This window comes from Sarcophilus harrisii, chromosome 4, assembly GCF_902635505.1.
Source record: "Sarcophilus harrisii chromosome 4, mSarHar1.11, whole genome shotgun sequence".
NCBI classification, from domain to species: Eukaryota; Metazoa; Chordata; class Mammalia; order Dasyuromorphia; family Dasyuridae; genus Sarcophilus; species Sarcophilus harrisii.
In genome coordinates this window covers 333,798,676-333,825,814 of record NC_045429.1, presented here as the reverse complement: position 1 = coordinate 333,825,814, position 27,139 = coordinate 333,798,676, and the positions used below count along the sequence as shown (strand labels likewise).

Here is a 27,139-nt window from a genome sequence, read left to right as displayed (position 1 = left end):
TTCTCCTTTTTTTTTTTTTTTTTTAATAGCCTTTTATTTACAGGTTATATGCATGGGTAACTTTACAGCATTAACAATTGCCAAACCTCTTGTTCCAATTTTTCACCTCTACCCCCACCCTCCCCAGATGGCAGGATGACCAGTAGATGTTAAATATATTAAAATATAAATTAGATACACAATAAGTATACATGACCAAACCGTTATTTGCTGTACAAAAAGAATCAGACTCTGAAATATTGTACAATTAGCTTGTGAAGGAAATCAAAAATGCAGGTGGGCATAAATATAGGGATTGGGAATTCAATGTAATGGTTTTTAGTCATCTCCCAGAGTTCTTTCTCTGGGGATAGCTGGTTCAGTTCATTGCTGCTCCATTGGAAATGATTTGGTTGATCTCATTGCTGAGGATGGTCAGGTCCATCAGACTTGATCATCATATAGTATTGTTGTTGAAGTATATAATGATCTCCTGGTCCTGCTCATTTCACTCAGCATCAGTTTGTGTAAGTCTCTCCAGGCCTTTCTGAAATCATCCTGTTGGTCATTTCTTACAGAACAGTAATATTCCATAATATTCATATACCACAATTTATTCAGCCATTCTCCAACTGATGGACATCCATTCAGTTTCCAGTTTCTAGCCACTACAAAAAGGGCTGCCACATTCGTGCAAAATGCAGGTCCCTTTCCCTTCTTTATAATCTCTTTGGGATATAAGCCCAGTAGTAACACTGCTGGATCAAAGGGTATGCACAGTTTGATAACTTTTTGAGCATAGTTCCAAACTACTCTCCAAAATGGTCATCCAATTCACTTCTACCTTTAAAAAACAATAATAAAGACCAAGGATTTTTGCTTATCCTGACTCCAGCTAATTCTAAGATATCCAGGGTACTAACTTGGTCTTCACAGGGAATGAAGACAACTTCTTTCCTGGAAAGAAACATTTGAATACTAAGAGAGTGACAAAATTTTTTTGGGGGGGGACTTGATTTTAAAAATTTTTTTAAAATTAAATTATTTTCGGAACATATGCATAGATAATTTTCAACATTCACTTTGCATAACCTTGTGTTCCAATTTTTTTTCTTTCCCTTTCCCCACCCCTTCCCCTAGATGACAAATAATCCAATATATTAAACATGTGCAATTCTTCTATACATATTTTCATAATTATCAGTGGTGCACAAGACAAATCATATAAAAAAGGGAAAAATGAGAAAAAAAACAAAATGCGAGCAAATAACAATAAAAAAGGTGAAAATTCTATGTTGTGATCCACATTCAGTCCCCACAGTTCTCTCTCTGGGTGCAGATGACTCTCTTCAACACAAGACCATTGATCTGAATCACCTAGTTGTTGAAAAGAGCCACGTCCAGGTGACAAGAATTCTTGAAAATGGATTTTAATTGTGTGAATGTTCATTTTTTTGGAGCATAACATATAACTAGATAAGATATGGTATATGAATGCTATGGAATATTGTTGTTCTTTAAGAAACAATTAGCAAGATGATTTAGAAAGGCCTATAGAGACTTACAAGAACTGATGCTAAGTGAAGTGAATAGAGCCAAGAGAACATTGTACATGGCAACAAGAAGATTGTATAATGATCAATTCTGATGGACTTGGCTCTTTTCAACAATGAAGTTGATAGGGTGCAGTTTCTAGGAAAAATATAGCAGTAATCCTGAGGTCCCCTGACCTTAGAGTGCTATTGTTCTAACAATGTCTGTCAATGATCCTAAAGTTTCTTGGCCTTAGGAAAACTATAGTATAGTCCTACAAACTTTGATGACTGCCAGAGAAGATGAACTGTTGTCTCTGAGAATAGAGTTTCTGAGACAAATGGAGAGGTGCATACCAGATTACTCCTCAGTTCTACCCCTAAACTTTAAAATTACCAAATCAGTGATATGCAGAAACTTGCTCCTGATTCTTTGCTAACTCCTTTTGGAACTTAGCCTGCTTCAATTAGGATTACAATTACAATAAACTTTGCCCCTTGACTTGGAATTGGGTTTGAGCCTGCAATTTCTTTTTTTTTTTTTTTCTTAATTTAATAGCCTTTTATTTACAGGTTATATGCATGGGTAACTTTACAGCATTAACAATTGCCAAACCTCTTGTTCCAATATTTCACCTCTTACCCCCCCACCCCCTCCCCTAGATGGCAGGATGACCAGTAGATGTTAAATATATTAAAATATAACTTAGATACACAACAAGTATACATGACCAAAACGTTACTTTGCTGTACAAAAAGAATCAGACTCTGAAATATCGTACAATTAGCTTGTGAAGGAAATCAAAAATGCAGGTGGGCATAAATATAGGGATTGGAATTCAATGTAATGGTTTTTAGTCATCTCCCAGAGTTGTTTCTCTGGGCGTAGCTGGTTCCATTCATTACTGCTCCATTGGAAATGATTTGGTTGATCTCGGTGCTGAGGATGGCCTGATCCATCAGAACTGGTCATCATCTAGTATTGTTGTTGAAGTATATAATGATCTCCTGGTCCTGCTCATTTCACTCAGCATCAGTTCGTGTAAGTCTCTCCAGGCCTTTCTGAAATCATCCTGTTGGTCATTTCTTACAGAACAATAATATTCCATAATATTCATATACCACAATTTATTCAGCCATTCTCCAACTGATGGACATCCATTCAGTTTCCAGTTTCTAGCCACTACAAAAAGGGCTGCCACAAACATTCGTGCACATACAGGTCCCTTTCCCTTCTTTATAATCTCTTTGGGATATAATCCCAGTAGTAACACTGCTGGATCAAAGGGTTATGCACAGTTTGATAACTTTTTGAGCATAGTTCCAAACTACTCTCCAAAATGGTTGGATTCGTTCACAACTCCACCAACAATGCATCAATGTCCCAGTTTTCCAGCATCCCCTCCAACAATCATCATTATTTTTTCCTGTCATCTTAGCCAATCTGACAGGTGTGTAGTGGTATCTTAGAGTTGTCTTAATTTGCATTTCTCTGATTAATAATGACTTGGAGCATCTTTTCATATGACTAGAAATAGTTTCCATTTCTTCATCTGAGAATTGTCTGTTCATATCCTTTGACCATTTTTCAATTGGAGAATGGCTTGATTTTTTATAAATTAGAGTCAATTCTCTCTATATTTTGGAAATGAGAGCCTGCAAATTCTTGAGACACCGTCTGGAACCCCAATCTTTTGGGCGTCGCCTTTGACCGCAATGCATTCACCTCCCAGATTAATCTTTCCCTTCGAGGCCAGAAGAATTATTCTAACGACAATAAAGATAAAACAGAACTAAACCCAAACTTGAATAATGACCCTTTTAAGAAGCAAGTAAGTTGACATATCAAACGCTACGTGCCAGTGTCTAGGCTAAGGACAAGGATACCAAGAAAGGGAAAAGAAGCCCCGATCTCAAGCTCAGAATTTGGAATCTAAAGGAGGAGACACGCAAACGGCTTGTGGCCAAACGCGATGTAGATAGAAAAAACTGGGGATCCTCTCAGAAAGAAAGTGTGACGTCACAGAGCTGTCATTGTGGGAGTGGGCGGAGCCGAAACATTTCCTGATCACCATCGGCGAATGACAGGCTAAAGTAGCGAGTAGGGTGTGGCTTGGCTTTGATGGCAACGGCCATAAGGAGCAGAACGCCATGGCGGCGACTGCACTGGTAGCTGTGACAAAAGAAAGGGCGGGGGAAAGCAAGACGTAAAACGAGTGAGTCATGACGCCTGGGCCACGCGCGGCCTAGCGTCTGGGGATCGCCTTTCCCTCCCTGCCTCCCTCCTCCTCCGCCCCTCGCCGCCGTCGCAGCCTGATGACGCGTTCCCGGAAGTGGCGCTCCAGAGGGGGATAATAAAGACCGCGGCGACTGCGGGGGGGAAGGTGTTTGGGGCTGTCTCTCTGTCCTCAGTCTCCTCCTTCCCGCGTCCGGGAGCTGAGCCGAGCCTTTTCTGAAAGAAGAGCAGGCCATCATGGGAGGTGGAGATCTGGTGAGCGAAGGGAGCCCGAGGCAGGCTGGGCGGGGAAGGGCGTGGGGGGCTTGGTAACCATAGTAACGGAGGAATGCTGGGGCCGAGGGAAGGGCGATGACCTTGGCTTCCGCTGCCCATCATCCCCGAGGAGCTGAGGCCTAAACCCCGCTGCAGCGAGCAGAAAAGAGAGGGAAGGAAGGAAGGAAGGCAGAGAGGGCTCCCGAGGCTGCTTGGCCCTTATTATTGAGCCAGGCAGTTAATTAACCGGGGCTACAGAGAAGGGTAAAAGTCTGCCCGGCTCGCGGGGAGGACCCGGTCTAATGGGGGAGGGGCGGTTACGTGCAAACCTCTGCGGGCGCACTATGGACTACTTAGTTGAGAATGGGTAACGGTGAAGCCCTCCGTATCCGGTGAAGAAGCCAGAAAGTTAAAGGGACGGGGGAGCCCTGGGCAGGGAGGAGACAGAGTAGTCAGACCACCCTTGCCTTTGGTGGAAGGTAAGTAATCTCGGGGAGTCTGAAGTGTGACATTAAGGGGAAATGGACGGCCTGGGGCCCGGGCCCCATGGCTTCAGCCATTGTTCTCCATCCTCCTTGCCCTTTTTCCTTTTCTCTCAGGGCAAGTCTTGCCCTCTTTTTGATCCCTCCTTCACATGTGCCAAATGGACCTTCTGTAGGCAGAGATTTCTGGCCAACCGAACACAGTCTAGGCTTCTTAGCTTTAAAAGACTAGAGTCTCAATTTCCTATCCCTGGTTTGTATTCCCACTGTGCACCCTCCATTCTAGCCATACCCTACTTTTCACTCTATCTTATTACCCCCCCACACTCCCCTTTATCTCTTTTTTTTTTCTTCGCCCCAGTACTCTTTCTCAGGATTTTCCCTAAATGTTATCTACTGATTAATCTGATTAAGTTTAGGTAACAGGGCAGGCTTTATTATGGCATTTGAATTGGGCTTGAAAAGGTGGGGTTTAAGAGGTGATTGATATTTGTGGAAAGGGAAAGAAAAGAATGGAAATATAAGGGATGGTTGGTACTTGCTGGCTAATAGTCATCAGCTATGTGGTAGGAAGTATAGACAGTTCATTTCTAACCTAGAATCAGTCACCTGCTTGATCCTTATATTGTCTTGGCTTCCCTGCCAGAGACTTGAGAGATTGTGTTGCAGATACACAGAGCAGAATATAAAATGTGTGGTGTTATTAAAGAGTTAGAAAGGAAGCCTTGAAAGCTAAACTTAGCCCAGTACAAACCCAAAAAAACCCGATTTTCCTTTGTAAATTATATACATTTGTATGAAGGTCTTTTCTTGGACCTAATAGCTTTTTTATGTACTCACTGATTTGTCTTGTTTGCTTTGTAAACCCCACATAAGGTATCATACCCTTACCTACAGATGCTTATTATTATTATTATTATTAAAGCCTTTTATTTTCAAAACATATACATAGATAATTTTCAACATTCACCCTTGCAAAACCTTGTGCAATTTTTTCCCCCTCCCTTCCCTTCCCCCCTCCCCAGGAGGCAAGTAATCCAATATGTGTTAAACATGCCAAATTCTTCTATACATATTTCCACATTTATCATGCTATACAAGAAAAATCGGATCAAAAAGGAAAAAAAATGAGAAAATAAAATGCAAGCAAACAACAAAAAGAGTAAGAATGCTATGTTGTGATCAGCATTCAGTTCCCACAGTCCTCTCTCTGGGTGCAGATGGCTCTCTTCATCACAAGATCATTGGAATTGATTTGAATCATCTCATTGTTGAAGAGAGCCACATCCATCAGAATTGATCGTCATATAATCTTATTGTTGTTGTGTACAATGATCTCCTGGTTTCCTACCAATACTCTTAAAAGCATTTTTTTTCTTTTGCACCTCTGAACCCTTCCAACATATTTTGAGGTTAACTGGTTAGATTTCTTCCTTAAGGACCATGTCTTAAACCAAAACCAATCTGATTCTCTTTGGCCATCTATAGCTATTAAGCCAAACCCCTTTTGGTCATTGTTTAGATCCCTATCCACTGATGGATGTAAATAGCAATCATTTCTTCTTAGTCCTGAGGATCTTCCCCTCCCAGATTTATTTATTTATCTAGAAATTATTTTTTTGAGGGGGGAACTAGGTGAAAAAGGATATTCTTTGCTTCTATTGCTACTGAATGGGTGTGGCCTCAGTCAAACAGAGACCTGTCGAAGACCTAAAAGGCCAAAGTCTCCCGTTTCATCCAGGGCCTTCTGCAGTTTTGACCTATATTTTCCCACTGGGCCCAGAAGGCTCTGTTGGAGCTCATGGCATCACTTCTCTGATGTCGATCCTTATGGAGAAGCAAGAAGGACAACAACCACCACTTCTGTTTGCTTTGAATTTTAATTATTTTTAAAAGGTTTTAAATATGTTCCCCATGGGAAAAGATTGTCTTATTTATCTTTGTAGCATTCTGGTATTTATTGCATATAGAAGTGTTGTTGAATTGAGTTGGATTTTTAGATCTCGTGTCTTAAACCATGTAAGTTCTTGATGGCAGCCTGAGAAGGATTCTGTCTGTCCTTGAACTTTGTGTCCCTATCCAACACTCTGCAGATAAGTTGGAATGGCAATCTTTATTTTTCTAAGACTATCAGAAAGTCATCCCTTGCCTTTTTGCTATTTCCTATTGTATGAGGATGTCGAAGCAGCAGAGGACTGTTCCCGCAAGCATTATGGGCTGGGACTAGCTGAGAGCAGATCCTGTCAAGGCAAAAACAAAAAGAATCCTGAGCCTCAAGGAACATCCGTTTTAAGGGAGAAAACATCATGCAAATAAAAAATTACCTGCAGAATAGAAAATAAATTTAGAGGGGAAGATTTGACACCAAGAAAGGCTTCTTGCAGAAAATGGAGTTTGTGCTGAGTCCTGAAGAACTAGGGAGATAAGAGGATTCCAGGCTTAGGGAGCAGGAAATAGACTGTTACATGTGAGGAACAGCAAGCAGGCTTTTTATGGAAAGGGTAACTACCATATGAGAAACCTGGGAAGGCAGGGAAGTCACAGGCTCTGAAGAGCTTTAACTGGCAAATGGAAGACTATATTTGATTGCTAATGATAATGGGGAACTACTGGAAGTTACGGAAAAAGGGTTAATGGGATCATGTTCAGACATGTAGAATTCTAAGCAAAACTCACTTGAACAGCCATATGAAAGGTGGATCAAAATGGGAAAAAGACTTGAAGTAGACTTGAGATCAATTAGAAGGTCATCTCAATAGTCCAGTCACAGATAATGAGGGCCTAGACTAAGTTGGTGGCAGCTATGAAAGTGGAGAGAATTGAGATGTCCTGATAAGATTTGGCAAATGACTGGGTTTGTTGTATGAGAGAAAGTGAATCATTAGGGATAATGCTAACATATCAAACTTGAATGATTGTGATGATTGTGTATTCTTTTTTTATTATTTAAATAGCCTTTTATTTACAGGATATATGCATGGGTAACTTTACAGCATTAACAATTGCCAAACCTCTTGTTCCAATTTTTCACCTCTTACCCCCCTACCCCCTCCCCCAGATGGCAGGATGACCAGTAGATGTTAAATATATTAATATATAAATTAGATACACAATAAGTATACATGACCAAACTGTTATTTTGCTGTACAAAAAGAATCAGACTCTGAAATATTGTACAATTAGCTTGTAAAGGAAATCAAAAATGCAGGTGGGCATGAATATAGGGATTGGGAATTCAATGTAATGGTTTTTAGTCATCTCCCAGAGTTCTTTCTCTGGGCATAGCTGGTTCAGTTCATTACTGCTCCATTGGAAATGATTTGGTTGATCTCCTTGCTGAGGATGGCTAGGTCCATCAGAACTGGTCACAATAGTATTGTTGTTGAAGTATATAATGATCTCCTGGTCCTGCTCGTTTCACTCAGCATCAGTTCGTGTAAGTCTCTTCAGGCCTTTCTGAAATCATCCTGTTGGTCATTTCTTTTTTTTTTTTTTTTAAATTTTTTTTTTTTAATTTAATAGCCTTTTATTTACAGGATATATGCATGGGTAACTTTACAGCATTAAAATTGCCAAACCTCTTGTTCCATTTTCACCTCCTTTACTCCCCACTCCCCCAGATGGCAGGATGACCAGTAGATGTTAAGTACATTAAAATATAAATTAGATACACGATAAGTATACATGACCAAAACGTTATTTTGCTGTACAAAAAGAATCAGACTCTGAAATATTGTACAATTAGCTTGTGAAGGAAATCAAAAATGCATGTGGGCATAAATATAGGATTGGGAATTCAAATGTAATGGTTTTTAGTCATCTCCCAAAGTTCTTTCTCTGGGCATAGCTGGTTCAGTTCATTACTGCTCCATTGGAAATGATTTGGTTGATCTCGTTGCTGAGGATGGCCTGGTCCATCAGAACTGGTCATCATATAGTATTGTTGTTGAAGTATATGATCTCTTTGGGATATAAGCCCAGTAGTAACACTGCTGGATCAAAGGGTATGCACAGTTTGATAACTTTTTGAGCATAGTTCCAAACTACTCTCCAGAATGGTTGGATTCGTTCACAACTCCACCAACAATGCATCAATGTCCCAGTTTTCCTGCATCCCCTCCAACAAGATGATTGTGTATTCTTAATAGAAATAGGAAAGTTAAGAAAGCGGGAGAGTTTTGGGGAAAAGATAATGAATTCTGTTTTAGACATGAGACTGAGACATTTGAAAAATCTAATAGGAAGTTTGAGATTGGGGATTAAAGCTCAGATATGTAAATGTGGAAATCCTTTGCATGGAAGTAATAAATATCTGACTGTTCTTTCTGCTCTCTTCCCTTTTGACTCCATAGAATCTGAAGAAGAGCTGGCACCCACAGACCCTTCGAAATGTGGAGAAAGTGTGGAAGGCAGAGCAGAAACATGAGGCAGAACGGAAAAAGATTGAGGAGCTGCAGAGAGAGCTTCGGGAAGAGAGGGCACGGGAGGAGATGCAGCGCTATGCAGAGGATGTGGGAGCTGTCAAGTGAGTGTTGGAACTTAGCTGAGAACTTTGGACAAAGGGTCTTCTGGTAGGGGTCCAATTCCTAATATGTTATTTCCATCCCAGATTAGTTTCTTTCTTATATGTTGCATACATATGTGTACATATGCACACAATAGGTATACAACTTACATGTTCCTACTGTTAATTTGCATTTTGGGAATGTAGATTCTTTTTTAATGAGCAAAAATTCTTTCCCCCTTTAATTAAAAAACAAACAAACCAAAACCCCATTTTTAAAAATTAATTTATGTTTAATACACATTGCTTTATGAATCATGTTGGGAGAGAAAAATCAGAACCAAAGGGAAAAGACACGAGAGAGAAAAAGAAATGAATATAGTATGTATTGATTTACATTTAATCTTCATAGTTCTTTTTCTGGATGCAGATGGCATATTCTATCCAAAGTCTATTGGGATTGTCTTGGAAAAAACCGCTTGTAATAAATTTGTACAGTGTAGCCAAACAAATTCCTGAATTGGTGATGTCCAAAAAATATAGATTATATTTTGTATCTTGAATCCATCACTTCTAATATGCTTTACTACTGGTCTTCTGGAATTGTGGTTAGTCATTGTACAGATGAGAGTATTTATGTCTTTTAAAATTATTTAGTCTTTATGGTATTATTGTTACTATGTAATTTGTTCTGGTTCTTTAGGAAAGTCTTCCAAATTTCTCTGACTCTGTCTCTTTTATTATTTCTTAACAATATGATACTATTTGATTTCATTCATATACCATAACATATTTGGGCATTCCCCAAGTACCTCCTTAGTTTCCAGATCTGACCCAGTCCCCAAAAGCTGCTATTAATTATTTATTTGTTTAGCTATCTATCTATCTGTCTGTCTGTCTATTTATTTATGCTGAGGCAATTGGGGTAAGTGACTTGCCAGGGTCACACAGCTAGGAAGTGTTAAATGTCTGAGAGATCAAATTTGAACTCGGGTCCTCCTGACTTCAGGGCTAGTGTTCTATCCACTGCGCCACCTAGCTGCCCCTATTTTTATATATATATGAGTCTTTTTCCTCTTTCTTTCATCTTTTTTAAGAGTCTGGATTTGGTATGGTATTTCTCAATTAAAAGACATAGTTTAGGAACTTTTGGAGCATATTTTAAATTGCTTTCCAGAAATGTAAAACCAATTTATGGATTCACCAACAGAATGTAAGTTCATATTAAGGAATCAGTGTGATGTCATGGTATGGGAAATGGCCTGGAATTCAAAACCTTAGATTTCAGTAGTATTTCTCCTACTATCAGTACATCAATATGCATTAAAAATATTAAAAAGTTTTGCATCCTTGGATAGAGTTTTCTATTGTGTAAAATTAGGCCAATGTTATCTACTGTTATACCATATAATGTTGGAAGGATAACATGATGTATGAAAAACACAATCACTAATTTAATTTTAAAAGTAAAACCATAAGTAACTTTCTAGGTTTGTGGTAGAGAGTTTTCTGTTCTTCCATTAGAGTAAATAGTTAACAATTCATTATGTGTGTGTGAATTGTCCTCCAAATATAAATATATATATATCAGTTGCTAAAGTAAGTACCATTCTATTCTAGATTTGGGGATAATTTTTTGGGGGGTGGTGGTGAAAATTTAGATCTTTCCCGATCACAAGGGCATAGAACATGAGGAGCTCATGTTATTGTTTCCAGGCTTTACCTGAGGTAAGTCAGCAAACTGCTTATGTCATGCTTTTCCCTCATCTGCTCTACAGAAAGCTTTTCATTTTTTATTTAATACAGTAAGCATTTACCAAGTGCTTACTTACTGTGTGCTAAGTACTGAAGAGATAAGAGTAAAACAGATCCAAGCGCAAGCTGGGAATTCTAATAAGGGAAAGCATGTACCTAGATAAGTAATTTCAGGAGTAGCGGTAGAGGTCATCAGCAAAGGCCGCTTTTGGGAGCAGGCACATAGGCTGGAAGGAGGTAGAGATTTCAAGAGGTGGAGGTAAGAATAAAACATTACAGATAGATGGAATAGCCTGTTCAAAACCATGGACATAGGAAATAAGAGCATCATGTACCAAGTACAGTAAGTTAGCCAGATTGGTTGTACCTAATAATGTATGTAAGGGAGAATGATCTGAAATCAGTCTGAAAAAAGAGGTGAAGTACTTGAAATGCCATGCTGAGAATTCACATTTTAATCCTAGAGGCAATAGGGAACCACTGAAGCTTCTTGAGCAAGAGAGTGATATGGTTTCATGAAAAATATGTTTTGAGATCATAGCTATACTTGGAAGAGATCTTAGAGGCTATTTAGTCTACTATCCTCATTTTACAGACGAGAAAACTGAGTTTCATAGGAGTTTAAATGACTTGTCTATTGACAACAGACTACAGAGGTAGTAAATATTAGAGGTGTGATTTGAACTCCGGTCTTCTGACTCAGGTCCAGTGCTGCTTCTACTGCTTCGTGGAGTTGACATTTCTGAAATACAGGAAAGACACAGTAAATCAAAATGATGGGTAAGGGAGAAAAACTAAAAACTGAAATATAAATGGGTTACTGAAAACTTAAGCCCTCCAAATAAAAGTTCTTGATAGACATATTTATGTCAAAAGTGTATAGTTGAACATTAGTAGACTTTTTACATATAATAAGTACTGGATCTAGAAGTCAAAGCCACGTTTTAATAGTTCTTGATTTTCTGAACCCTTTGAAAAAGCTACTTATTTTATCTTATTTTCCTCTATCTTCTAAAACTTGCAGAAGAAAGCATTTTTAAAATATTTAGCAAACCACTTTTATCAGTATTATATTCAGTCGGAAATAATGGATGACTAATCAATGAGTTTTCTATGTAAATGAGCTTTCTGGAATTGAATGTTTTATAAGATTACTTTAAAATGCTAGTTTTTTCCCCATTTACCTTTAATCATAAAGCCATAAAATACAGTCTGTATTCTCTGTTCTTTGTGCTGACTGGGTCTTTTTTGTATCCTTTGGCTCAAGAAGTCAGAGTCCTTGTCCATCAGCTTTACTTGTATGGTATTATGGTCACTTAATAAAGTGACAATTCATTTAAAGATGGGCCGTCATCATATTCCCCCATGTATAAAATTCATCTCTCAATATAAGCAGAGTAGTTAGCATCATTATCTATCACCATCTTTATTTTGATTATAATTTTATTTTTTGGTGATGAGACAATTTTTCCTTATAGGAGGTACCATGTGTTCCTAAAGGAGCTAGGAAAAATCATTTTAAGACCATATCATGCTACAGAAAACAGCAAGGCAATGATCTGTCCCTTATTTCCCTTGACTTGCCTGTTGAATTTGATTTTCCCATAGCACACCATTAAAAAAATACCATCTCCCTTCCTTGTCTGTCAGTCATCCGTTTCCTTTTCTGACCCTTCCTTAAGCATGGATATTCCCTTAAGGTGTTTTGGACATTTTTGGCTGTTTTGTTATCACCTCAAATTCAGCATGTTTAAAATCAAATCATGAATCTACCTTCAAGACTTGCTGCTTATCAATGGCATTACCATTCTCACAATCTTGGGTTTTTTTGGTTTATCACTGTCCTTCATTCCTTTTCTCCATTTAGTTTACACATTTTGCTTTTCCTTCAAAAGATTCTATCTGTTTAAATCTTGACATTCTGAGTACCTTCCCTGGCTACTTTTGACTCTCCCGGAACTCTCCCTTCTTTGAATTCCTGAAGCACTTAAAGTCTATACCAAATCATTTAGTGTAGTTCTGTATGTGTTAATCAGAGGAGCTTCTTGATTGAGTACTGCTCTTGACAACTGCTATAGGAGTTCACTGCTGGCACTATAGAAAATGCATTACACTGAGAATCATAAGACTTGAGTTTGGACTCCAGCTTGGAGTTTAATTGAAGAAAACCATCACCAAAAAGTGGTATTTTTATTCTTTTTAGCACATTAGTTTATACATCATCTCATAAGATCCTAGATTAAGAATTGGGAAGGACCTTGGAGGCCACTGAGTCTCACTCTCATTCTACAGATGAAAAAATTGAAGCTCAGAGAGTTTGAGATCTGTAGGTCACCCACCCAGTAAAACGTTTGAGGCAGGATTTGAACTGAGGCCTTCCTGACTCCATACCTAGTGTACTACTTATCTCAACACATCACTAGCTGCTTCTGCTTAGGTCTCCTAGGCTTCAGAGAGCCTGTTATATTGACAGAAACAGTAAACCACACACCAGTGGGATTCTGAATCTTTAGAATATTATAGTATTTATCTTTCTTTGATCTGTAAGGTTATTCCGAACAACAAATGCTATAATGAATGTGAAATACCTTGTAGGCATGAAGGATTTATAGAATTTGCAAAAGCTATTATGTATTTTTACAACTTAGTAGGTATCTAAACTTTCTTTGATTACATGAAAAGTGATCTATTGAAAGGATGAATTTCTGAGAATTTTTTTGATAATTGTGGGGTTTTTTTCCCTCTTGAAATCAGAAAAAAAGAAGAAAAACTAGACTGGATGTACCAGGGCCCTGGTGGCATGGTGAACCGTGATGAATACCTGATGGGACGTCCCATTGACAAATATGTTTTTGAGAAGATGGAAGAAAAAGAAGCAGGTTGTTCATCTGAGACAGGACTTCTGCCAGGCTCCATCTTTGCCCCCTCTGGTGCCAATTCTCTACTTGACATGGCCAGCAAAATACGGGAGGACCCACTTTTCATCATTCGGTATTAGCCTGAGTTGGGAAGGGAGGCTTAATTCACTGAGAATTTAAGAAGCTCTTTGCTAAATTGAATTTAGTAGACTCTTTGTTTTGGTATCTCCTTAGCTTCTTTTCCTTTTGAATGAATTTGTTCATATCTAAGACTGGGCTAGGTGCTAGGAAAATCCAATTGAGGGATTTTCTTTGAGTTGACCAGACTTGTAGATACTGGCAAATTTCATAGTTTGACCCATATTTGTTTTCCTGATCTTAGTCAGTCTCTTTGTTGTAAATGTGGTTTCAAGCTCAGACTAAAGAAAAACTGGCAATCTCCTAAGGATCTAGGGCTTGGGGGTAAGAGGAATGGATGAGCAGAGAAGTTCACTTCTAGATTAACTATTGAAACTAAGGTGAGGAAAAGAAAGTGTTGCTCTCTTTACTAGATTATAGATTGTTCATGTCCAACAGAACTGCTGTGACCCATTGTGTGTTCTCTGAATGCTAGAATCCTCCAGCCTGCAGACAGGGGAGGAATAAACTAGACCCTGGGACTCTTGTGCTGCTCATATCTCACTCTATTGCTAGAGAAATGTAGAAAATGTGGTTCTTAGTCATCTTTACTGATAGTATAGACTTGATTTCTTTATAGGGAATTTGTTTTAAATTCCTTAAAGATTTCCCCACTTACTTTAGCCAAAGGGAAGGAAGAGCAGAGCCTTCCAATTCAGCATTAACAGTCCTTTGCCTGATTAATTTCTAAGATAATTTTAAGCATTGAGTTCTTATAGAAGGCAGGAAAATGATTGTCAGCAGGAAAGAGGAGAATCAGAACCTTCTAAAGATAATGACATCTGCAGATTTGGGAAGGTCTCTGATTTTAGCACTGCCATAAAGATTTCTATAGGGAAATTGAATGAATTTGTGTACCAAAAATATATATATATTTAGAGAATCATTTAATCCCCTTTGAAAAAAAGATATACCTGGATTTTTATTTTTAAAATTTGCTTTCAGAAAGAAGGAAGAAGAGAAGAAGAGAGAAGTCTTGAATAATCCAGTGAAAATGAAGAAAATTAAAGAATTGGTAAGTATTGCATATTATATGGATCCCAAAACTAGAATTCTCAGTCAATTAACAAATATTTATTAAGGGCCTTCTCTGTGTCAGTCATTATACAAGGCTCTATGTTTCTGTATCTTCTGTTTCTCTATCATAAATGAAATATTCTTTACTTGTTAGCAGATTATGTTCTAATTGGAAGGGCAGAGAAATAACAAGGACATATATAAGTATAGAGAGAATAAATATGAGAATACCAACAAATGGTTAAATGCAAGAATTTGGAAGGCAGCTAGGTGGTATAGTGAATGTATTGGACCTCCTGGAGTCAGGAAGTCTTGAGTTCAAATCCAGCCTCAGACACTTAATATTTTTATGATTCTGGGCAAGTCACTTAACCCTCATTTCAGGCCTTTAAAAAAAAAAAAATTACAAGGTCGTTTGTGAAGGAGAGCACCAGAATGGGCAATAATAGGAAAGGAGATGGGATGATGCTTGAGCTTAATCTTGAAGGAAGAAAGAAGTGTGCCCTGAGGCTGAGGTGAGAAGAGAGTGCACTCTGTGCATAAAGATGGGAGGTAAGTATCACATGAAGAACAATGAGAAGACCAGTCTGGCTGGGTTACAGCGTATTTTATGAAAAAATATACCCTATTCTTACTCTTGACCAAAGTAAGATTTATGATCTAGATCTGGAGAAGACCTCAGAGGCCTCTAGTTCAATCTCTTTGAATGTTTCTTTATTATAGAAAATATATATCTTTCAGTGACTATATTTTTTTTCTTTTATTTTTTTATTATAACTTTTTATTTACAAGACATATGCATGGGTAATTTTTAAGCATTGACCCTTGCAAAATCTTTGGTTCCAACTTTTCTCCTCCTTCCCCCCACCCTCTCCCCTAGACAGCAGGTAGTCCCATACATGTTAAATATGTTAAAGTATATGTTAAATCCAATATATTTTACATATTTATACAGTTATTTTGCTACACAAGAAAAATCAGATTTAGAAATAAGGTAAAAATAACCTGAGAAGGAAAACAAAAATGCAAGTGGACAATAACAGAAGGAGTGGAAGTGCTATGTTGTGGTCCACACTCATTTACCATAGTCCTCTCTGTGGGTGTAGCTGGTACTTCATTACTGAACAATTGGAACTGATTTGGATCATCTCATTGTTGAAGAGAGCCACAGAGTGACTATATTTTTAATTAGATATTTTGCATTTCACCAAAACCTACAAACTTCAACAGTCACAACAAGCCTACTATAGTACCATCCTTAAAATGGTTAAACAAAACCATCTAAGTGATCTGTACTGATACTGCATGCTGTCTTTCATTTCAGTTGTTTGCCATTTGTTAAAAGGAAGGCAGGGTGTGTGCTTTGACTTTAATAAGTTCATTGTATTTTTATGAGATTTTTTTTTTGGTGTGTGTGTGTGTGTGTGTGTGTGTGTGTGTGAGTGTGAGTACAATTTTAGTGAAACATATTTTTTTTTTGGTTGGGGGGAGGACCACACTTGTGTGGCATAATTTCCTTGGTATAAGAGGGAGCCTAGATTTTACTGTGCTTTCCAGCTTCTCATGCTGGGTTTTTTTCCCCCCAGCAGATCAAAGCCTTTAGCTGAATTTTTTGACAGAACCCTCTATCCTCTTCCACTTCCAGTGCTACCTAGCCTCAGGCAGAATCAGACAGAATTGGAAATTTGCAAGGCATTGTTGCATCTAATCTAACTTTGAAAAAATTCCTAGGTTGTCCAGTCTCTGTTGGAAACCTTCCATGGAGGGGGATCCTGTGACCTCTTAGGTTGCCTGTTCCATTATTGGGCTGCTCTCATTATTAGGGAGTTATCCTGACATCCAGCCTAAATGGCTTCTTTGTTACTTCCACCTATTGTTCCTTGTCCTGCCCTTCGGGACCAACTAAATGGAACAAGTTAGCTCCCTCCTGCATGTGATAACCTTCATTTCTTGTAGTTAGGTCCCTTTTAAGGTAGCCCAAAAATGAAATGCTTTTTTTGACTGCCACATTGCACTGCTGATTCATATTGAGCTTGCAGTCCACTAACTCTTCCATCTCCCAGCTTTATTCAGAACAGTAACATCTATCAGTGTCTCCCCCATCTTGTACTTATGAGGCAGCATTAGAAGAGCATTGAATCCTAATTCAGAAAATCTGGTTCTATTCCCATGACTCTGGGTAAGTTGCAGTCTTCCACAGACTCAGCTTCCTCATCTTGAGTTTTTGTTTGTTTGTTTGTTTTGAGGCAGTTGAGGTTAAGTGACTTGCCCAGTAAATGGGTGAGGCTGGATTTGAACTAAAGATCTCCTGATTCCATGGCTGATACTCTAGCCACTGCAGCTCCAATCTGCCCAGAGTTTCTTCATCTTATAAAATGTCATTTGCTACTATTGACTTAGGAAAGATGTATTTTGTAAAGCACTTTATAAATTGGATCTCTTTCTCCACTAATGTCCAGCTCTGATACCTCAATGTGCTATGGAGGCACACTAAAGGTTGTACAACAAAAGGAAGCTGCTGCCTGTGGCTGACCCTACTAGACTGAAAAGGCTTTGAGGATGAACTTTTAAGTCCTCCCCCTTTTTTTGAGGTCCAGTTTAGTTGAATTTCATCACCAGGTTGGCCACAGAATATGATGAATTTTTTTTGCCTCAGTATCATTTAAAGAGTACTTGGTAATTGAAGATTTACTGTTCTTAGCTGATGAGAACCCACTTTGTTGAATAGTATATTCTTAAATGAAGGTAGCATATGCTTGCTTAAAAGGGAAACTTATAGAAGGCGCATGAAACTCTGATATCCATCTTGCTAACAGTTACAAAGCTATGCATTTAATAGAATGAAAGCAAGAACATTTTTCATCCTTCTAAGAGTCTAGCATAGGCTCAGCACATAGTAGGTACTTTATAAATGTTGTATTAGTTCTGTTGATAGTTTGGTGCCTATTCCCTCACATGGCAGATTGCCTGAGCTGAGGGGGGGCAGTACTGGAAAAAGATTCCATGGGAGGGAGTCAGGAATAAAAAGGTGGAGCAAAATCATCATTGTGCTTTGCAAATTTTCTAGTTGCAAATGAGCCTGGAAAAGAAGGAGAAGAAGAAGAAGAAGGAAAAGAAAAAAAAACATAAGAAGCACAAGCATCGAAGTTCCAGCAGTGATAGCTCTGGCAGTGAGGAAGAGCGGAGTCGTGGAAGGTGCATGGAAGGGGGTGTTTGGTGCCCCATTAGGTCATATGTTACTGGGTAACATGCTGGGCCTGGAGAGGTTGATTTGGTCTTAGTGATCTTTTGTCAGAAAAAACATTTCATTATCTGACTCGAGATCTTTCAGCTTCTGATTCTTACAGGATAGAAATGGGTTTGTCAGGCTTTGTTCTTTTAAATAGACTGATCCAGTCATTAAAAAATTTTTTATTCTGACATGAGATGTCAAATAGAATGGCTGTTTGCATATGCTTAGTATAGGAAAAGAGGATTGTACATGAAACTGTACATATGCTATTTTTACTTTTAAGTATATGATACAATCCACCTGTAGCTTTCAAAGCTGTTTTACTTATCTGACCTTATTTCTGTTCTTTTTTTTCCATTTATCCACCCATTCTTGCCCACTCTGTCTCTCTCCCCCATAAGAATAGCAGCAGGCACCTCTGCCTCTGACTCACTGTCAGCCTCCAGAATAGCAGCACAAGGTTGGAAGAAAGAGCTCCAGTGGGGGTTGGGGCTGTCGAGCCAGGCCCACGATTTTTTACAGGAAAAACAAGATTGCACTGATGCATCTTCCCAGCCAAGAAAACCCAAATAGGGAAACACACTCCCAAGTAATAAAGGGGAGGTGGGAAGGCCGTGGAGGGGGCAGGAACTGTATTTGAGCACTTGAGATTAAACTGCTTTCTATATCTCCTCCCTCACACAGTTGTTTGTATTCTTTTTTGCCTTTAAATTTCTTCTTAGATCTCAAAAGAAGATGGCAAGTCCTCCTCCTGTTTTACACAAAATTCCAGGTTATGGCTTACAGGTAGGTACCTGTACTCCCCCCATAGTGGTGCCAGCATGCTGTTTTATTCAAGTGACATTGAGCATTTTTTAGCATCTGATACTTATGAAGGATAGTAAGATACTTAAATATTCAGGGCAGTTACCCTTGAGGAGCAACTGTTTCTTTCTCCATCATATACTTCTGTCTCTTGAGAGAAAAGGACAGCCCCATGAATTACATGCTAAAATGTCAAGGCTATGATTTGAGATTCCTCATTTCTCATTATTCTCTGCATCCCTTGCCCTAGATCTGGATAGGAAAGAGTTAAGAAAGGAAGTAATTTGGTTAAGTGGATAATGTTTGAGGGTTGCATTTAAGGTAATCTTATTCCTATATTCATATGGCTATACCTTCCTTGAACATAGTACTGTAAAAATAAGATGATATGCTCCTGATATCTCCTTTTGTGACATTGGTGGTCATTTCTTCCCCAGGATCACTGGACTCTTAAAATGCAGGTGTCTAAATAGCTCTTCTGCTTTATGTTCTCTGTAGATTAAAGACGGTGACCATGATCGGAGACTACCAGGACCTCTGGCTGTTGAAGTTGGGGGAACACACAGGGTCAAGAATTATTCCAGGTCACGAAGCCCCTCCCATTCACCTCCAAAACACCCCAGCAGGAAAGGCACGTGGGATGCTGAGACTCGTAGGAGGTCACGGTCCCCTAAACATAGTAGACAGTAAGTGTGTCAATTAATGGCGAAATAACTCTAGGAAGGATGCTCAAGTGACTCTCTACAGAACACTTGATTTCAGTTAGTAGTATCTATATGTCTTATTGTTTCCCCTGCAATTTCATAGATACTTGTCCCTTAGATACTATTTTTGTTACATTTAACTTTCCTTCTTGCTTATGGATGTGGAAATTGGAGAAATCATTGATTTATAGGTATATACTATGTCCCAATGTACTTTGAAGGTTGGGTTAAATGGTATCTTTTATCATCTCCTGTGTATTCCCTGTAGCTTTCTCTTTAAGACATTGTCCTTCCTTCTTCCTGTCTCTTCTCTCCCTGAGTGACTTCCCCCTCTCCCCTAGCAGCTGTCTTACTGTTATGCATTATAACTCTTCTCCCAAGGGTTTCAGACACATGAAGTTAGGCCCCTTTGCTGAAAAAACGCTTTCCTTGATTACAGGCACAATTCCAAAATAAACAGGAAAGAAAGAGGCCGAACTAAGAGCCCTTCTCCAAAAAAGGAAGGGTATCAAAGGCGACATGCTTCAGGTTATACCAGGTAAGTGGAGTGCTTAAATAGGGTAGCTCCAAAATCTTGAGGTGTGAGTCCAGGAATAGCATAGACTAGACTAGAATCTAAGATCTTATCTTATTTAATATACTTTTTTTCCTGGTAAGTTATTTTATGGATTTTTTTTCTTTCTGCTATCTCCAATAACTTATGCCCCATACTAGCCAAAAATCAATGAAACTTTGATGCCAGAAAAGTAGAGTCATAAAACGGATATCATTACTTTGTAGAAATGTGTAGATATCACCTGATGTATTATCGTGAGGAAGGATAATTGAAGATCCTGGAGGGTCCTTAGACCAAAAGAAAAAGTCTTTGCCCTGAAGGGAGAAGTAGGGTCGCAGGATATAACATAGAAACTTAAATAAATTTAAGGTAATTTTGAAATGAAGGGACAACTACTGACTAGAAGAATCAGGGAATTCTTCCTATAAAATATAGTATCTGAGACGAGAATTTAAAATTAAATTATTAAATTAAAAATTAAAAAATTAAAATTAAAAAAATTAAAAATTCTCTCTGAAGCAGAGGTAGAAGGAAGTGCATTCTGGGGGAACAGTCTGTACAAAGCACAGAGAGAGGAGCTGAATTCTGCGTATGATCTATCAAATAGCTAATGGGCAAGTGTGGCTTCAGTTAGTTGATTAAACATTTGTTAAATTTTTATGTGCCAGGCATTTAGGATATAAAGAAAAAAATTAAACAGTCCCTGCCTTCAATAAACTTGCTTTCTTTTGGGGGGAAAACATCATATACACATATCGGTATGTCCATAAATTGATAACTTGTGTGTTGTCTGAATGTAATTGGAATACTAATGGAGTTCAAGTAAGGAGGGCCTTGTGAGAGATGATATTTCATTGTAAGGATTCTAAGAGGCAGAAGTGTGGGGGAAGTTCAGCACCAGAATGGTGAACAGCACCTACAAATGGGTAAGGATGAGAGATGGAACTTAGTCCAAGAAAATGCTCAATTAGAAGAACCATAAGATATGTGAAGGGGAATAATGTAGAGGTAGCTTTGAGTCAGGTTGAGATCCTTTAAATGCCAAACAGGAATTTTAATTTGATTCTGGAAGTAATAGGAAACCCTGGGAGTTTGAGCTTGAGAAGTATCATTTTGGCAGCTTTGTGACAGATGAATTAGAAGGGCTGGAGGTAGAAGATCTCATGTTAAACTATTAGAGATTTAATCAAGAGGGGATGAGGACCCATCCTTAAGATGAGAACGCTGTAGAGGTCTTAACACCAAGGAAGTTAGGCTGAGTGGTGTATTTAAGGGAAAAATAACATTTTTTTAAGGAAAAGGAATTTAAGGGGAAAAAAACATTGAGTTTGAAAGACTTGTGCAACATTCAGTTCAGAATATTCATTAGATATTTGGTGATGCAGGATTGGAGCTCAGCAGAGAAGCTATACTAATGATATAACTTGGGGAATTATCATCTGCATGGCAATGACAAATAAACCTGTGAGAGAAGTCATGTTACAGGAGCATAAGCAGAGAACCCCATATGTAACCCAGAGATAAGAGCTACTGTTGGGGGTGGGGAGGGATAGGAGGAGGGCATGGATGAAGATCCGTCAGAGGAAACTTGAGTTTGAGGCAGAATTGAGGGAAGAGGGATTATGAAAAAATAAAACTTACTGTGTCATCTAGATAGTTAACAAGGTCACAGGAGGGACTGAGAAGAGTGTTTTGTTAAATAGGAAATCATAGGAAAACTAGGAGAGAGTGATGAGAGGTACAAAGTGTATGAGGGAGGGACTAATGGGAAATTATTTGGGAAAAATTGGTTGGTTTAGATTGTGAGATTTCTAATCCTAAAATAATGTTTGTATTCCATGCTAGAGGCAATGGGGAATCATTGAAATATTTCTTAAGCAAGGAGGTGATATACTCACATTGGTGTTTAGAAATATTATTTTGATAGCTGGATAGAGTCTAAATTGGAGGTAAGGGGGTGGGACAGTGGGAAGAAAATGGAAACAAGAAATCCAATTAGGAGGCTATTGAAGTAGTCTGTGGTTGTGGAGAAGGGCCTGAATAAAGGTCTTGGAATTCATAGCATCTGGGAGGAAATTTGAAGAATCAAGGATGACTCTGAAGTATTGAACCTGAATGACTTAGAATGATGTATTCTCTAAAATAGGACTATTTAAATAATTTATTTCCTCTTCTGTTAATCTGGGCAATCTATATTTTTGTAGGTATTCCTCCATTTCACTTAGGTTATCAAATTTATTGACATATAGTTGGGCAAAATAGCTTCTAATTATTCCTCTAATTTCCTTCATTGGTGGAAAGTTCTCCCTTTTTATTTTTGAGACTAACAATTTGATTTTCTTTCCTTTTTCTAATCAAATTAACTAAAGGTTTATTTATTTTGTTGGGTTTTTTTTTTTTCATAAAACCAACTCTTAGTTTTATTTATTAATTCAGTAATTTTCTTTCAGTTTTATTAATCTCCTTTTTTAGTTTCAGAATTTCAAATTTGATATTTAATTGGGGGTTTTTAATCTGTTCTTTTTCTAGCTTTTTTAGTGACAAGCCCAATTTATTGATCTTCACTTTCTCTATGCAAGTAAGCATCTAAAGATATAAAATTTTCCCTAATAACCGCTTTGGCTACATCCCACAAATTTGGTATATTGTCAGAATGATGTATTCTCAACAAAAAAAGGGAAGTTTGTATGAGAGGCAGGTGTAGAGAAGAAATTATTTGAATTCAACCTTTCATAACACTGTCTCTTGTATTTATATCACTCAGACCATCTTGGGAGCTGTGGAGAGTTAGAAATATTCTTGGAAGTCTTCCTAAATGTAATTGGAGTTTACACCATTGCCCTTTGTGAAATTCTAGTAAAAGACTCAGGAGGACTTGTCTGTTGGCCCTCCTTTAACTATTCTGTGGGATATGTATTTGGCATCATTAAAAAGTTAGGTGGACAGCTAGTCCTTTCAACTCTAATGATTCTGTGAGTGCATTTTTTTTCCCTCAGACAAATGAAGATTGCTTCAGTTCAAAACTTAAATTTTAATTATAGCAACTCTGAGTACTAGATAAAACAAAGATAAAAGTGATTTACCTAAGGTGTGACACAGTAGTTAAGTGATAGAACTGAAACTAGAATCCAGGACCATTGACTTTAAGCCTGGTGTTCTTTCTCTACTGTCCAAAGTATAAATAAACCTTTTCCTTGTAATACTTACTAGACTACTGAAACTCCAGACTTTATTAAATAGAGTATTTGATCTCTTGAGAATATTAGAAAGATAGTCTGTGACTTGGAATGTAGAATGACAAGGATAACTGTCATTTTCATAAGGAATTAAGTTGAAATTCTCAAGCCACTGTGGTTTCTAATCTAGTTCTAAATAGTGTCTTGTCTCCAGATTCCCAATCATTTTCAGACTTGCTTTGTGGCTAAAAAGAAAATCACTTTTGAGAAGTTCATTTATTCAGCAAATACTTATGTATTGTATGTCCAGAGTACTATGCTAACCACTACATTATGACTATGAGCATGGGATCTATTGATATTGATGTGTCTCAATGATTCTAAAAATCTTTTATTCAATTCTGGATGGTCAAGGGTGCTGTGCTTTCTAGATCTTCATCATTGGTTTTCTCACAATTGTAAAGGAGAAAAAGAAGTGTCAAACAAGCTGAGTGTAAGTGAGGTGATGACTAAGAGAACCCATTGCTTATACAGAACCTGGCTTTTTTTTCCATATATGAAATTGTTCCCAGCTGGGAAAAGGTAGATCTGGCGGGGTTTATGTTCACAGAAAACTCTCAGCAGAGGAACTAGAGCGAAAACGGCAAGAAATGATGGAGAATGCCAAGTGGCGGGAGGAAGAGAGGTTAAACATCCTCAAGAGGCACGAAAAGGAAGATGAAAGAGAACGAAAGTTGGAGAAATTGGACTCTCGGGATGGGAAATTCATCCAGTAAGTAAACTTGTTCCCAACCCTGCCCCCTGCCAGACTATTGGGGCATAGTTCTTGTAATGGGGGGAGTAGAGGGGAGCTCTGTCATGGCTCTGAAAGAAAGCTTCAGCTCCTGGTTCTCAAATTCTAAACCACAGTTGGTAAAGGTTCAGTGTCTGGCCAGATAGTGGGATGTTTTTGATTTTGTTGTGGACAGAAGATAGGTTTCCAAAAAGAGGTTTCTAAATACATTATTGACACTCTAGCCCTCCTTTTAAATTTGGGGATTTCTTGGCTTAGGAATCTTTCTAGCCCTTTCTTTGCCTTACTACAGTAGATAAATTTCTCTTACGGATACTTGTAGGAAGAAGAAAAAAAAATCTGCTTCCCCCAATTGTATGTAGTTCCAGATGGAATGTTGAAAGTTATGTGTGGGCTTTTTAAAAAGTCTGTTTAATTTATAGTAGTAGCCAGGATCTTGTTTCTTATCATGACCCAGCTGGAGAATTGGTCATTTAGAAAAGGATGTTTTTGACTTTTCTCTTTCAACTCCTTCACAGCCAGTTGAAGTTAGAAAGTACGTCCACCTCCTCCTTAGAGGATAGGGTCAAGCGCAACATCTATTCCCTGCAGAGAACTTCAGCTGCTTTGGAAAAGAACTTCATGAAGAGATGAAGCTCACGTGGTTCTTATGCTGATTATCCTGAGTTTTCCAAGGATGCTACTGGCTCCTTAAAGAATCCTCTTTAAAAGAGTTGAGAGGACTTCCAGGGATGTCAGATAGCCACTGCTCAGTCATTCTACTCTAGTCATTTTTGAGAACAGCTAATGCCCCTCACAAAATAGGGAGGAGGCCCTGTTGTATACAATATCGAGTCAGTACCTTGGCTGCCTCCTTTAGTTATATGACAGAGTTGGAGTTTTGCAATTTTTTTAAGAGGTGCCTATCTTTGTTTCAATGGTTCTAGAGATTCCTGCCAGTTTGTATCGCTATTCATGGTCCTGTAATTTACTCTGAGTCTGCCTTTTCCATCAGATCCGGAATGGATCTTTCAATAGAGACTGAACTTAAAAAAAAAAAAAAAACTCTCACCCTTTAAAAATCACTCTTGGACCTTTTCAGCTAAGTAGCAAATCAAAGGATAGAATCAGTGTTCCTGATTTCTGTTACAAAATGTCTTGAAAGTTAATTTTAGACATATCAGTGCCAAATTGGGAAGAGCCAAAGAAAGAAAAAGGGAATTCAGGGAGGAAATCCCAAAAGGTGCAGAAACAGTACTTAAAAGCACCAAATGAACTGTTATGTTAAAGTATTTGGTCTTTAATAATTTACAACAGCTTAGTGTTTATATGTACAAATGTATAATTTTTAATAGTTCTTTTAAAAGTTATTTTTGTCTAAACATCCTGTTTGAGAAATGACTTTTGATATATTATTACATATTGAACTGTGGATACCAAATAATCCTGTCACACGGCAGCTTTCTTTTCTGTGTAGTTGGGATGGTTTAACCACTTCTCATAGCGCCTTAACCCATTTATGGATGGATTATTTTGTGTCTTTGGATGTGATTTTATGGTTCCAGAGATACAACCAAACTGCCAACATGCCTCCTGGCTTTTAAAAGAAAATAAAATAGAAATTGTGGTGGTGTTGTTTTTATTTCATGTTCCCTTTATGGTTGTGTTGGCACATTGTTGGTTTTGTTTTAACATTGCTTAAACATTTCTGTCAGCTAAAAGAAAATACAGTGAAACTTAAAGATACCAAATGAATTACTTCCCCATGTCTTTTTCCCTTTTATCTTTTGACCAGTGTATTTCAAGTGTCAGTAAAGTATCATAGAATTAAGAGCTGGAAAGATTTAAATGTCATCTGGTCTGCCTGCCCCACCTCCTCATTGTACAAATGAGGCCTACAGTGGTGGTAAGTGGCAAGAATGAGCACTGGAACCTTAACCTTCTGATTCCATATCTAGTACTATTTCAGGGTCTGAAGTTTTTCCAAGGCTTTTTTCATTCAAAGCAGGAATTTACCTTTACTTTTATCCTGATGGCTGAATTAAGTTCAATTTATTTATACATTGGCTATAACAACTATCTTCTAAGAGAAAATGGATTAAGATATGTTCTTCCTTTGTATCTGAACCCAATCATAGAATTTTAATTTCATCCATTTTAGCGTCCTGGGTTTAGAAATAGAATTTCATACTGCCCTCTTATGCTAGGGACTTTAAGCATCATTATATATTTACATACAATAGTTTTAACCAGAAACTTTTAGTACAGCTTTTATAGCTTAAAAAAACTGCAAAAAGACTTTTGGGACACTATCTTAACCTGTAGCATTTAAGGGGGAACAGGGTCAGTTCTTAGAAGCCTAAGCATCTTGGTTTTGAAATAGGCAACTAATACTTCTAACCTAGCCTATACATCAATTATGTAGGTTCAGTATGGGCAGTTACCTCAGTCAAACCTGAGACCTGTTAAAAACCCTTAGCTTAAAAAGGCCAACGTGTCCCACTGCATCCAAGGCCATCACCAGTCGTCCTGATGGAGATTTGACACAACCTGTCTCAAGCAGTACCTCCTTGATGTCATGGGCCTGTTAGAGATGGAAGGACAAACAAAAGTTTCAGTAAGGAGATTCTTCCACTGAGATGAGTACACAATCCATGTCATAAACCGTGCGTTTTAGGTAAAGAGACCTGATGCAGTCAACCTAAGAATGACTTATTCTTTGAAGCTTAAGGTCCCTCCACTCACTGCTTTAGCGGGAGATGAAAGGGACGCCAGGTGGGTGGATGCTGGACCCATTCATAAAACCCATAGTTCCCGGTCTTCTCTTCTCATTGGTCCTGGGGGAAAGGGGCGTGTCCTACGGGCGGAGCACGCCCTACGTCCAGGGGAGTGGGACAATCCATGCTTGGATAGAGCAGGGGGAGATTTCCCTCAGTTTTCCACTTTCCTTCTCCTTTCTACTGCCTGCCTCCCTGGTGGTGGGGATGGTACGCCCCACCCTTCTTGCATTTCATCCCCCGCCTCCCCTCCTCAAGCCGCGGCAATTGCCGCCATCTTGGCGCGTCAAACTGAGGGAAGGAGCCAAAGCGGGCTTCGGGGG

The 27,139-nt window shown here is 38.4% G+C and overlaps 1 protein-coding gene across 5 annotated transcripts; it reads left to right on the top strand.

Annotated features, from left to right (window-relative positions):
* Window positions 1–3,583: 3,583 nt before the first annotated feature.
* CWC25 (CWC25 spliceosome associated protein homolog) lies at window positions 3,584–26,732 on the top strand. 5 transcript variants are annotated; one of them, XM_031966162.1, is made up of 11 exons: window positions 3,584–4,002; window positions 8,837–9,009; window positions 13,498–13,734; window positions 14,724–14,793; window positions 17,863–17,990; window positions 18,750–18,813; window positions 19,330–19,517; window positions 19,975–20,073; window positions 23,878–24,039; window positions 25,835–25,945; window positions 26,519–26,732. In XM_031966162.1, exons 1-10 carry the CDS (start codon window positions 3,985–3,987, stop codon window positions 25,929–25,931), a joined length of 1,236 nt encoding a protein of 411 aa, XP_031822022.1. In that variant the 5' UTR covers window positions 3,584–3,984; the 3' UTR covers window positions 25,932–25,945; window positions 26,519–26,732. The 5 variants fall into 5 exon arrangements, with proteins under 5 accessions (XP_031822022.1, XP_031822021.1, XP_003768325.1 ...); XM_031966164.1 differs by lacking the exons at window positions 3,584–4,002; window positions 25,835–25,945; window positions 26,519–26,732 and adding exons at window positions 4,354–4,481; window positions 11,447–11,523; window positions 24,579–25,275; XM_031966161.1 differs by lacking the exon at window positions 26,519–26,732 and having other exon boundaries at window positions 25,835–26,459.
* Window positions 26,733–27,139: the final 407 nt, after the last annotated feature.

Excerpts from the sequence above, each read along its gene's own strand:
- CWC25 (XM_003768277.4), top strand. Across the intron at positions 14,794-17,862 it reads TGAAGAAAATTAAAGAATTG|TTGCAAATGAGCCTGGAAAA; the intron begins GTAAGTATTGCA and ends CAAATTTTCTAG. Across the intron at positions 18,814-19,329 it reads TTCCAGGTTATGGCTTACAG|ATTAAAGACGGTGACCATGA; the intron begins GTAGGTACCTGT and ends TGTTCTCTGTAG.